Raw genomic sequence first — 11,904 nt, 5'->3', positions numbered from 1 at the left:
CCTCCCTCTCTTTACTTCTCATGCAATTCTAATGGGCCTGAGATGAGCGCGGAACATTAACGCGATGCTGGACACGCTCTCTCGCAGCGGGGACGCACGGCGGCCACGTCTGCTCTGTAAAAGCTAAAGCGTCGGTCCGCACGTCCGTAGAACTTCCTTTCATGTGTGACTTTACTATCACCATAGCAACTGTTGCTCTCCGACTGTAATCTGTGCACAAGAAATGTTTCAAAAAAAAAAAAAAGAACAAACCAGAGGAAGACGGAGATAACAAGCTGACCAGACACTGAGGCAGCATGTCAGATGAAAGCCTGTGTTTTTTTTTTAACGTTGTCTGCTGAAGTTGGGATTGTCCGCCTTCTTCGTGTTCTGCTGCTCTGCTCTTAAAGCAAGCGTTCAGAACTTATAAAGTGGGATTCTTTTAAAAGGTTGTTAGCAGGTCATGGGTTACATGCGGTAGACAAGCCGGTGTCAACATGATGGAGCTGATTTGTCCTCTCTGAAGCAATAGCCATTTGCCTCAGACTCCTATTTACTTTGCTCAGATGTGAACTGCTTCCAAACTTTCAGCAGCACCGCATCATGAACCATCTCTTTTTGGTACAGAGGTAGAATGCGATGAAAATCCAGATGGACCTCAGGAATGATGGTCATTTTCAAGCCGATCTGCTGTGTAAGGACGGGCTTGTGCCATCCACGCTTTGATCACGCCCCGTCGACTTCTCCTGGACTTTGTAGGTGCATTTCTGATTGCTGAGACCGCAAAAAGGAGAGGGCAGATTAATTCACTAGTCATTTATCGTGCAATAAAAGCGCCGTTCACACCTGCTTTGCTCTCCTCTGTCAGTCCAGTGACAACGAATGTGTCAGTGTAATGTCTAAATTACCAACGCGGTACTTTTGCTCAAAGATTTAYGATGGCAATCTGTCCAAGTTGGAATTAGTAACTTTATATGTGTTGCTTTTGAAAAGTGCAAACTTTGGCAGAAGGAGATGCTCAGGGCATGTTGTTTTTCAGACAACTAACTGCTGGAGGATGCTGCAGCTTCTCGTCTTACGGCGTCCTGCATGTTAGATAGGGTTTGATATGATAGCACTGCAGCCTCTGAGTTTTTCACCTCTCTCATGACTTTCTGTTACATTTTCTTGTGAAACAAGAAAATGAAACGCCTCGTCAACTCTTGCATCCATAATTTGGTCACCAGATAAGCCAGGTGGTGATGGATTATTTTTGTGGCTGTTGAAATATTTTCCTCCATGAGCTCCACAGCAACAGAATCATTCACCTGGGGATAAATCGTGAACAAAACTGACATCTAAACTGGAATAAYTAAATAAATAAAATGAGACGGTGACGTCAAATGCAGCAGGACATTGGTAATTCCACGTCCTTGATCCCAGTACATGTGCCCTATTCACAACAAGACTGTATAAAAACAGACAAATACTGTAAAAATGAGACCAAACCTGGTGTTCTATAACGGCAGGGAAATTGAAAACTGAAACAAAAAATATGGCTGGATTTAACTGAGTTTAGTGCCTTTCCATAAAAACTTTGCATGTTCTCTTCAAGAATGAAAATGTTTTTTTCTTTATCTTTACTTCACTGTGCCTTTAGTATTTAAATATGTATTGATATTTATTTAAATTTTAACCTTGAAACCTTTTCAACTGTAACACCTGGAGCAAAGTGAAACGCCTGACCTGCTCCAAAAGTCACAGAAGCTGATGTGAACGCTTTGTTATTGATTTCTGAGCAGCTTTACTTTTCTATCAGAGCTTGCCTGAATGTAGGTAAGATGTTCCTTCCTGTAGGCGTTTCAAGTGGAAAGGTCACGGCTGTAACAGACACGGAGCACCAGTTTCCCCACACATGAACAAAACATCCATAACAGCTATTTCCTTCACTACGTGCCATTTATTCAGGTAAAATAACAGCCTTGTGGCGCTCTTATCCAAAGCCCGCTCTCGACCAACACCCGTCAGCACAGAGCACGGTACTCAGCTGGCAGTCGGTGACCTATCGACTCCGAAGAGAATTTACTTGTTGTTCTCACCTTTAGAAACCCAGAACTTCTTCCACCACCTCTGGGTACACAAGAACTTCGATACTGTGCTTCATTTTTAACGTCGTCGGCGCGGTTGAATGAGGGAACATCAGCTGCTGTTAGTGTCAGCAAATGCGTTTGCGTGTGTTTGCTGAGGCCTACGAGAGTTATGCTGTGCACATGGAGGAGGCAGATGGTGGGGACAGATTTTCTATTCTCGGATATTCGTTTTCTTTACCGCGTCTTATAGGCATCTGCTCCGATAGGGCTTACCTTGTGTTGCTTTTCTCTGTTTTTTTTTYCTTCTTCTTTCATAAAACATGAAATCTTCTGTGCTGAGATACGGGAAATAATTGTAACCGTCGCAGCTTTCGTGGTGATGAATTAAAACAGGATGGTGTGCGGTGCGTCCTGCCAGATGGGAGGGGAGRGAGGGGGCGGCGCGTACACCATGAGACGCTCTCAGAAAGGTTCCGAGGTTAACCTGCCTCGATGCTTGCATCCCCAACAAAAACGTCCCTGTTGCCAAGTCCTTATATCTGGAGGGGCACTTCTGACTCTCCATCTGTTACCATCTGTGCCTTCGCTGTCCCCGTTCTACTGTGACAAGGAAACCCATTCAGAGACTGGCTCTGAAACGGTACGGAGCATGGCGAACAGTAAATGTTCCCTCTGTGGTCCTGGAGCGCAGCTTCGGTGTCAGGTAGGGGATGACAATGTTTCATTTGAAACCCTCTGACATCCTGTTGTCTTGAGCTGCATTTTTGAAAACTTTAGTTCATCATGTTCCAGTTTCTGTCATCGTCTTAAGACATGAGGGCAAGAGGAACTTCAGCTAAGCAAGAGTTGGGATTGGGGCTTTTTTCCCCCACCTGACAACTACAAACGTCAATGTTTTTCATTGGGATTTGTTTGTTGGAATCCAACAAAATATAGCGTGCGATTATGTAACAAATGGATTATGATGTGTCGTCTTTCAAATCTTTTTCATGAATACCAATCTAAAATAGTTCGTACTTAGCTTTTGGCGTTCTGATACCAACAGATGAAATCTAAACAAACCTTCAGGACTCAACTATTCAGAATATCGTCCTCCTGTGTAAATCCAACTATATCTAAGATATCAGAGGCTTGTTAGAGAACTTTAGTGAAACAAAAAGCATCACAAAGACCAAAGAATACCATGGTAACTCTACAGACTTCAGGTGGGAGAATTGGATGTCAGAACTAACCATCCATCCATCGTCTGTACAGTCTTATCCTTAAAGGATTGCTGGTTGGCTGGTGCCTTTTGTCCAAYGGTCACTGGCCAAAAGCAGGGCATATGCAAGTTGGAGAGATTAGCTGACCTGACAGTCATATTTTTAAACTGAGGAAGCCAGAGCGAGCCCACACATCCACCAGGAGAACATTCAAACTACATGCAGGCTGGAATTTGAACCCAGGACCTTGCTGAAAGGCAACATTGCCACCAACTGTTTTGCAACAGGACAACCTCAATAATTAATGTCCATGAGTACATGGCACATCTGAGCTAACTAACTAAATGTTGCTGCACATCTGTCATTTTACTTCAAACCTGATTTTTAGTGAGCCAAAAAAAATAAAWTATTGACTAAACTAATTTTTACTCTTCTTTGAAGGGAAAAAGTTATTTTTTTTCCAAACTCGTGTTTTTATATTTTTTATAATGTCTATTGCAATGAATGCTACGGCCTACAATGTCAYGAAAACATAAGTGCAAAGTCTATACATATTACACATAGATTTTATGTAAAGACTAATTAGTTTTGACCTCAATCTTTGAATCTGGGGGTCTGGATATTTGTTTATCTGAAGTATGACATAGGACACAATGTAGAGAACGTAGAATACAAAATATACTTTTGCCTTCAATATTGTATTACTGAACCAAATGCATTGACGTGACAATATAAAATAGATGTGAAATCACAAATTAGCCATGAAATACTAAGGATAACTATTTCTTGTTCTTCTCTGAAAAGAGCCGGACTTCCTGTCACTAAGGCAGAGCAGGACCCTGATCRTACAGCCAGAGCTTTAATTAAATCTTATTCATGTGTTAGAATGGCCCAGTCAAAGTTCAGATCTTGGACTGAATTGAAAATCTGAGATATGACTTAAAAATTTGCTGTTCAGAGATGTTTTCCTTCCAGTTTCACTGAGTTTATAACATATTGTAAAAAYAACGGGCGAAGATGTCGGTGCCTAGAAATCCCAAACCGGGAGAGACGTTCCTCAACATAGAAAAACAAATAAAGTGACAAAAAAATTCACCTCACACTTTTAAAAATCCTCTTTTGTGGTGTGTCACACAGAATCCCAATAAAATGCACTGACGTTTCGGTTTGCATTGGTATGGATGTAAAAAAAAAAAAAGAAACCGAGAAAAGATGGGGTATGAATACTTTTGCCCTGTGCATGCACATCAGAACAGCAGGACTCTGACCGCCGGTGTGCGGCGTTGCATGCAGCAGGCCACTCTTTGTCAGACAAATCTCCAGTCTCTTTCGTCACGAGCAAAATCATTGTGAGGGCCATTCAGCTCTGGCCTTCCAGAAAGCCCGAAGAATATATATATATATATATGTGTGTGTGTGTGTGTGTCACCTCCCTTCACGAGCGCTCACACACAAACACACACCTTCTCCTCACCTCTTCGATCTGACAGAGTGCAACAACATGAAACAGCATGCCCCTCAGCTCTTTAGTTTTCAAAATACAGCACGCTCGCTCCTCTCGATCTGAACCCGGAGCACGTAGCACACGAGTTACGCCATGCGCCGACTTGAGACGCTCGTTCCCTGTGCAATCCCTGCTTTTTTTTTTTTTTTTTTTTTATGAGCATCTATCTGTGCGTTAACCTCAAAATCTCTCCAGAAGTATCATTTGGCGGATGGAGGGTGGAATGAATAAAAGGCACGCTTGCATGTAAAGAAACAAAATGGCACGGAGCATCTGGTTGGAGCTCATCTTGAGAGAGTGGCGCTGAATTGGGCCGATTGTGTTTAAAATGCAAGTGGAGCAGCATGCATTTTGCATTACATTACAGAGCGAGTGAGTCAGGAAGATCAGGCGAGAGAGCGCACAACGCCATGTGAATAGACTGTAGATACAGCAGGAGGGTTGGTTTGAACAACAGCGATCCTTTCAGAAGAAACGTCTCCCGGGCACCTCCTGCTCTTCTTCTTAATCAGTCYGTCGATGGATCCTGAACGTTGGCGTCTGACTAGGGCTGCTCCGTGTACGAYGGAGGCTCGACGTACCGCCAGTCTCAAAATTGTTAAAATTCCAGGATTTGAGATCTTGATAAATAATTTCCAAACCTCTCCCATGATTGATGCAACACATGACCAGTACAATTCAACTGGGGGGAAAAAAATCTGTACAGGGRGAAAAAGTCAAAGAATAATAAAAAAAAAGCTGCTGTAGCGACGCTGCAAGTGTGGACACTCTGTAAATAAYACTTTCTTGAAAGGCCTTTAGATTGAACTCCAGCATTCGGGTTTATTAAGTTTACACCTGTCACCATTTCTGGTGAATTTGTTGAACCAGAGATAAACTTTGGACATTTGGTTCAGTATTGCTTGAAATTTGCATCCTCTACTACCTAATGCCATAGTTTCCAGAGCGGTTACAAAAGATAACGATAATGTAACCATTAAAAGGTATCAGTCAGGAGATGYGAACAAAATATTCCTCACGATATCCCATAGAAAAGTTGCTAGGTCCAGTGCTAGGGATGCTAAGCCASTCCTCTGTGGGAGCCCTCTGTGTTTGTGTTAAAAAAAAGAAAAGTTAAAAGTTACCAAAATTTGTAGGTGTATGAGCAAGGATCCGAATTTGGAAATAATAGCGTGTGAGGTCAACGGGTAGGAAGGATGACGCAATTGGTGCACACCACCTTACGCCCAGTCCATCACATCAACTGTAGACCTCCATCAATGCTGTCACTGCTACTGGAGTATAAAAAGTTGTTTTTTTAAACTGGTATATTTAAAGTAAACTATGCTTAGCCTGGTGGYGGGCAAGTAAAGCCTGGTGGCCCGCCAGGCTTATAATGCACTGATTTCTGTACCAAACAGGCAAAAGATGGATGTTACTTTACAAAATTGATGAAACCACCATATGGAAATCTTCCAAGACTCTTGACAGTAAGAGTGAAGGTAATTTGAAAAAAGTACTAATTGTGTTCCAGATGTGATCTCGACTCTCTGTATTCCCAGCACGTCTACACTAGAAGTCCAAGACAGATGCATCTTCTCCCAAAGAAAACATACAGGCCTTCCTTACCAAGACCTTATTCGTGTTCCTGTTTCAAAATAGCCAAGCTAAAACCTTTGGGTCAGAATTCCAGAAGATAATTTTGGCACAGAAACAGCTCTGAGCTGAGAACTTTCSCTCAGATAAGACAGAGARGTTTTTTTATTTTTTATGAGGTGGAAGAAAGGACAAACAGCAGCAGTCAGCATTGATCCGCTGGATGAGTACGGAACAGAGGAGYGACTCTGAATCAGACCCAGATTCGACGTTCACTTAAGAGACCGTAATGACTGAGCCATCATCAAACCCTCCCCCATCTGTTGAGGATTGTGGTCTCATGAATAAGTGAGAGGATTGCATATCCACGACGTGCACTTGCATTTGAACTTTTTTTTTTTTTCTTCCTCCATTTTACACGAGAGTCCTTTAATTTGTTCCGTGCTATTTTCTGATTTTCCTTTTTTAAAATGTGTGGCTTGGAAGAAGAAATTCCCAACGGTTTGATGCGACATAATTGATAATAAAGTCAGTTTTGGGTGGAATAAGCTCATTTTGCTGTATCGCAGTCTTGGAGCGGAGCCCGAGAGTTGCTGCTGAGGATGTTCTACCTTGTCAACTTCATGTGCATGGATTAGCAAACCTCTTTAAGGGTGCTGCTAACTGATGTACAGGATGATCTCGTGACCTAGATTTTGAGAGAGGAAGAGGCCCTAAACTGTTAAAATTCTCTGAGGTGCTGCTGGTATCCTTGATTTGAAATTCTGCCGTCTCCCTGTTTTTTTTTACCCCACTTCTCCCGAACAAGGCTATGAGGGGTTGGTATACATTTTTGACGTGCGAGATAGCGCCCAAGGCTCGCCTCCACATGTAATCAAAACGGCGCGTCGGCAGACTGCGCGGTGACAAAATGAGAAAAAAGGTGTCGGTGTCAAGGAGATGTCAGGACGGCTGCGGAGACGGAATATTCAGCGCTGAGGTGGAGAGGATGTTAGTGGAAAGCCTGAGGCCATCCAGCCACACACTCGTGACAGCCCTCCCCTTCCTACCGCCGCCACCCGGCATCCGTCTCGTGGGGAGGGCTACGGCGGATTGTGGGTGAGCGCTGGACCGAGATAATTCCTCTCAATAGGAACCAGTCAGGTTGGTTTGTCACCAGCAATAGCACCCATGGGAACCACGGGACATGGGTGCAAGAAAGGAGTGAGTACACCCCCAGCATAATCCCCCTCGGCCTGCGTTTTTTTTTTTATTTGTTTGTTTTTGAATGCCTAACTGAATGATATAAAAGCTCSCGATAGTGTTGTCAGCGTTTCCCGGCATTTTCCCATTTCGTCCACCCACTTTGCCCAACTTCATTCCAATTTCAGCTTCAATCTTCTCTTCGTCTTTTCTCTCGTCGCGTTTAATTTGCTATTCACTCTGCATTTCCTATTCCATAAATATTTATACAAATGAACACGCACACATACACACACACACACACACACACACACACACATCCATATACACCGTATGCTTGTGCCAACGTGGCGTGATGCTAAACGTCGTCAAAATTGAAGTGAGTTCACACATCCTAATTTCCAGTATTCACCCCTCAGTTTCATTTTCTTATCTTTGTCTTGGGGATTTTCTTCCTCTTTTTTCTTCTCACTGCAGGTCAGGACCGCACGGAGGCGGGGCTTATTAAGCGTTTCCGTGGAGATGGCGTACGCTACAAGGCCAAGCTGATTGGGATTGATGAGGTGACAGCCGCGCGCGGGGACAAGCTGTGCCAGGACTCCATGATGAAGCTGAAGGTGAAAACTTCTCCATGGGTTTATCTCTCTCTCTCTCTCTCTCTCTCTCTCTCTCTCTCTCTCTCTTTTCATCTATGTGTGTGCGTGTGTGTCATTGAGGTTCTCATCATCTCGGTCTGATTTGGAAAAGGTTTGCTCGAGCATGACTGTATTGTCTTTTGAGTGAGTCATGGGAGCTGTCCTCTCCTGTGTGACTCATTGAATCTGTATGACTGACCTGCTGGAACACAGGAAGGTCCAACTATATCAATTCTTCGTTTTCTTTGAAGTATAAAAAAACAAAAAACAAACAGCTACTGAGGTTCTCTTGGCACCGAACTGTGTCGTTCCTCCACTTCAGTCCTCATCTAGTTAGCTGTTTTAAGTTTAGCGTAGCTCAAAGCCCTTCGCATTAATTCGCGCAAATATTTTTTTGTGACCTCCGAGGCAAACTGGCTCTGCATCCTGAGACGCTTTGAGCTGTGTATGACTTAAGTAGAAAAATCCCCCACACCCCCCCTGTAACCCCCGAAGCCCCAGCTCCCCCCAACTTACCCCCAATTAGTCTGTCTCCTCCGTGTTTTCTCGTGTCACTCACTGACTGCTATTTTTACAACAAAGTCCGTGCTGCTCCACTTGTGGCACATGTGCGAACTGCGATAACATGACCCAGATAACGTTATAGCAGGCTAGTGTTCTTTGCAGATTGTTGCAAAGTGAATCAGGTCAAATCCAGCCCCACGGTAAGAAGCAGTGCAAGTGGTTGTGCATTTGCTTTAAACATATAAGAAGCGCATGTTTATCAGTGTAAATAATTCATTTTTTTTTCTTTTTCTAAGCCACACCGAAAATGAATTCAAAGTTATTATAGGAGATTGTGCCAGATTTTAACCATGTGACTCACTTGGAGCATCTTGACCTAACTAATAACAGGTTCAAGAAAATACACTACAAAGTACCAAAGACATGTTCCAGATGGTTCTATAGCATTTTGTATCTTGTTTGTTACATAAATATTGATATAGAAATAATTATAYATGCACTTATTGTTGATTTTATGGCCAGTTTCTTGTCTGTTCTCTCTTTTGTGCACACTTTAAGATGTAAAAAATGAACGATAGCAGGACAAAGTTCAAATTTACTGTTGGGTTAAATTGTTGTTTGACTTTAACTTAGACTTWGAGTATATTGTCATTCAACTGCACTTAAAAATGTACAAATTGAGCAAAATGTCATTGCACCACTCTAATGAAAGACATAATTACTGAATTATTTATTCACGCCTCATTGTAGAAATATCGCAAGAAGGCGACGCCACGTTTTTCTAGACAGAGTAGGTGGTGGAACACAGCTCCGCTGTGAAACACAATTTTCAAAAATGTAGACAAAATGAGAGGACAGTGAAACTCTCTTTAGTGCCTTATATTGGAGTTGAGCATAATTAGCAGGATTATCACAGTTTATGAAGTTAGCATTGGTTGATGGATAAAACTGGAGTCACCAAATGGAGAATGAATGTCCATACAGAATACAGTTTTCTTTCGAGAAGTTTCTTACACCATTTGTGGTGTTTCTGCATTCGTCTTAAACACTTTGTTCMTACCGAGCCCTCTTCCCTCGGTAGCAACTTCCACACAGAGTGACTCAGTTAGAGCACAGTCTGTTAGACTCTAGGTGTTTTGCGTCTACTGATTAGAAAAAGACGGCGCTTTTAGCTTTCATCCGGCCGATCTCTGATCATGTGTAAAATCATCCAGTTCCAGTCAGCGACCAATTTCTTTGTGCGTCTGAAAATTACACTCATGAATGTTTATATTTTCTGCGTGGCAGCAGGGTGGCTCCATTAACCGACGAACAATTTTCTTTTGGTTTGAGAAAAATTTAATTACTGGGTATAAAACAAGCAAGGAGAATCTCTGATCTGATGTCAAAGTCAGATTGTGAACGCATATAAATACTGTAATAACTGACAAGCTTATGAAAACGAAAAATAAAAATCTCAGATTAAAATATGTTGAATGGCATATTAAAGTAGAGTCGATCACTCCTGCAGAGGTGATGCCATCTGTGATCATATCATCATTCATCTGGGAATAATCAATACAGAACGGACCGGGTGGTACSGGCCTCCAGGGCCGGCRAGAAAATACAATACAGTACTGAGATTACACACAAAGCATCTCCTGTATAAAAAAATGTTAAAACTATAGTTCATAAAATAAATAAATAAGAGTGCAGTTATGAGCTGTCAGTATCTTAACTTTGATRTGTAATTTTGTAGAATCTTTTCTGACAGGAGGGGAAAAAATGCAAAATTTGAAAAMGGATTACTTTGGCCTTCGCTTATATTGCTGGAATGTTTCGCTGGCTGCGTTTCTATTACAAATTTGCGAAAATATTTATGTTCTGCTAATATAAAAAAAAATAAAATAAAAATTTCTAATGCAGTTTTGCGAAATAAATCTAATTTGATATGATTGAAAAACAACCTCGTCCTAGCAARAAGACTCATCAAAAAACACAAGGTTGTTTTATTTATTTATTTTTTTTAAATTGGCTTGTTAAGTAAATTTATTTTTGTAATTTCAATTTGTACAATTTCATGGCTAACGGAAACGCAGCTAGTGTTTTACTTTTGAAACAGATATTTATGGGATGGATGYATTTCTTCATTTTAAATAAGCTTAGACAATGTAAGTAACTGAGTGCAGTAATGACACCAACATCTCAGAGATTTACAGTCTGTGGTCAAGTTCACCATAGGTGTGCTGTTGTCCTGGCCTCACGCTGACTGACCATAAAAACCTAATAAACATGTTAAATACCACCTGTTTTCACCTCCTGATTGAATCCTGCTGAGCTCCTCCAATAAAACCTGCATTATTTCAAAGAACTTTGGGCTGGAGCTGGACTCTAAAGACTAATCTCTTAATGTCTGTTTATTTGAGCTCCGCTCTGAGTTTGGTCTTAAATTAATTCGTGCAGGAGACTTGATTAATAAAATATGATTTCTCATTGGAAAAAAACTGAAACTACTTAAAGGAGGAAGGCGGGGAGGGATTTATGGAAAGCCGCACATGAGCCTCTTTGTAGGAGACTGGTTGGATAAATTGCTCTTGCTCTTATGCGTGGCTTCTTTATGTACCCCCTCCATTGGCTTTTCTAGAGCTTAAATGTGTGGGAAGCCCCAAAGGAGAGGCAGCACAGCCAGAAGACAAACCTTCACCCACACCCCATCCCGGGGGATATGTCCAATTAAACAACTTTTTGCTGCCTTGATCTGACATTTCAGCAGTGCCCTCCATATAACTCCGGCAGTCACAAGCCAGAAGCCAGTTACAGTCAATGGAGCGGTCGATACAGACCTGCTATTATCTGGACAGGGGATAGAGGAGGGAACAGGTCTGTATTGAGCTGCCTCTCGGTGCCACTGGGACTAAAACACAGAATGGAAAAGCCGATGGCTGACTGACAACACCCCTCAGCTCTTGTGCCCACCTACCTCTTTCTCTCTCCATTCATCCATCCTTCCTTCTTTTTTTTGTTTTTATGTTTGTCTTGCTGCATCATATCGCCCCAGCTCGCCAGTTTCCCARAAGAAGAGCGTTCAAGAGCGTTCATTCCTTCTGAAATGAATTTAAAAAAATTTAAATAGAGTTTATAAGGTTTTACTATTAAACATCTAAAAAGTGTGGTGCGCTTTTATGTTGAGCAACCCGGATTCAGTAGTTTGYAGAACCACTTTTTGCTGCCTTTTGAGTTGGGTTGGGCGACACGGACTCCAAGTTTTATCACAA

General features: G+C 42.0%; 1 protein-coding gene across 3 annotated transcripts in view; it reads left to right on the top strand.

The window, feature by feature from the left end:
• dab1b (DAB adaptor protein 1b) overlaps positions 1-11,904 on the top strand; it is a 64,671-nt gene that overhangs the window by 29,896 nt on the left and 22,871 nt on the right. For all 3 annotated transcript variants that reach the window (XM_017310093.1, XM_008433161.2, XM_008433158.2), the window contains exon 3: positions 7,989-8,128. In XM_017310093.1, coding sequence (XP_017165582.1) covers positions 7,989-8,128 — 140 coding nt within the window. The remainder of the gene's footprint in view (positions 1-7,988; positions 8,129-11,904) is intronic.

This window comes from Poecilia reticulata, linkage group LG17 (genome assembly GCF_000633615.1).
Source record: "Poecilia reticulata strain Guanapo linkage group LG17, Guppy_female_1.0+MT, whole genome shotgun sequence".
Classification (NCBI taxonomy): domain Eukaryota; kingdom Metazoa; phylum Chordata; class Actinopteri; order Cyprinodontiformes; family Poeciliidae; genus Poecilia; species Poecilia reticulata.
Note: the sequence above shows the minus strand (reverse complement) of the source record. Positions and strands in the feature narration are given on the sequence as shown.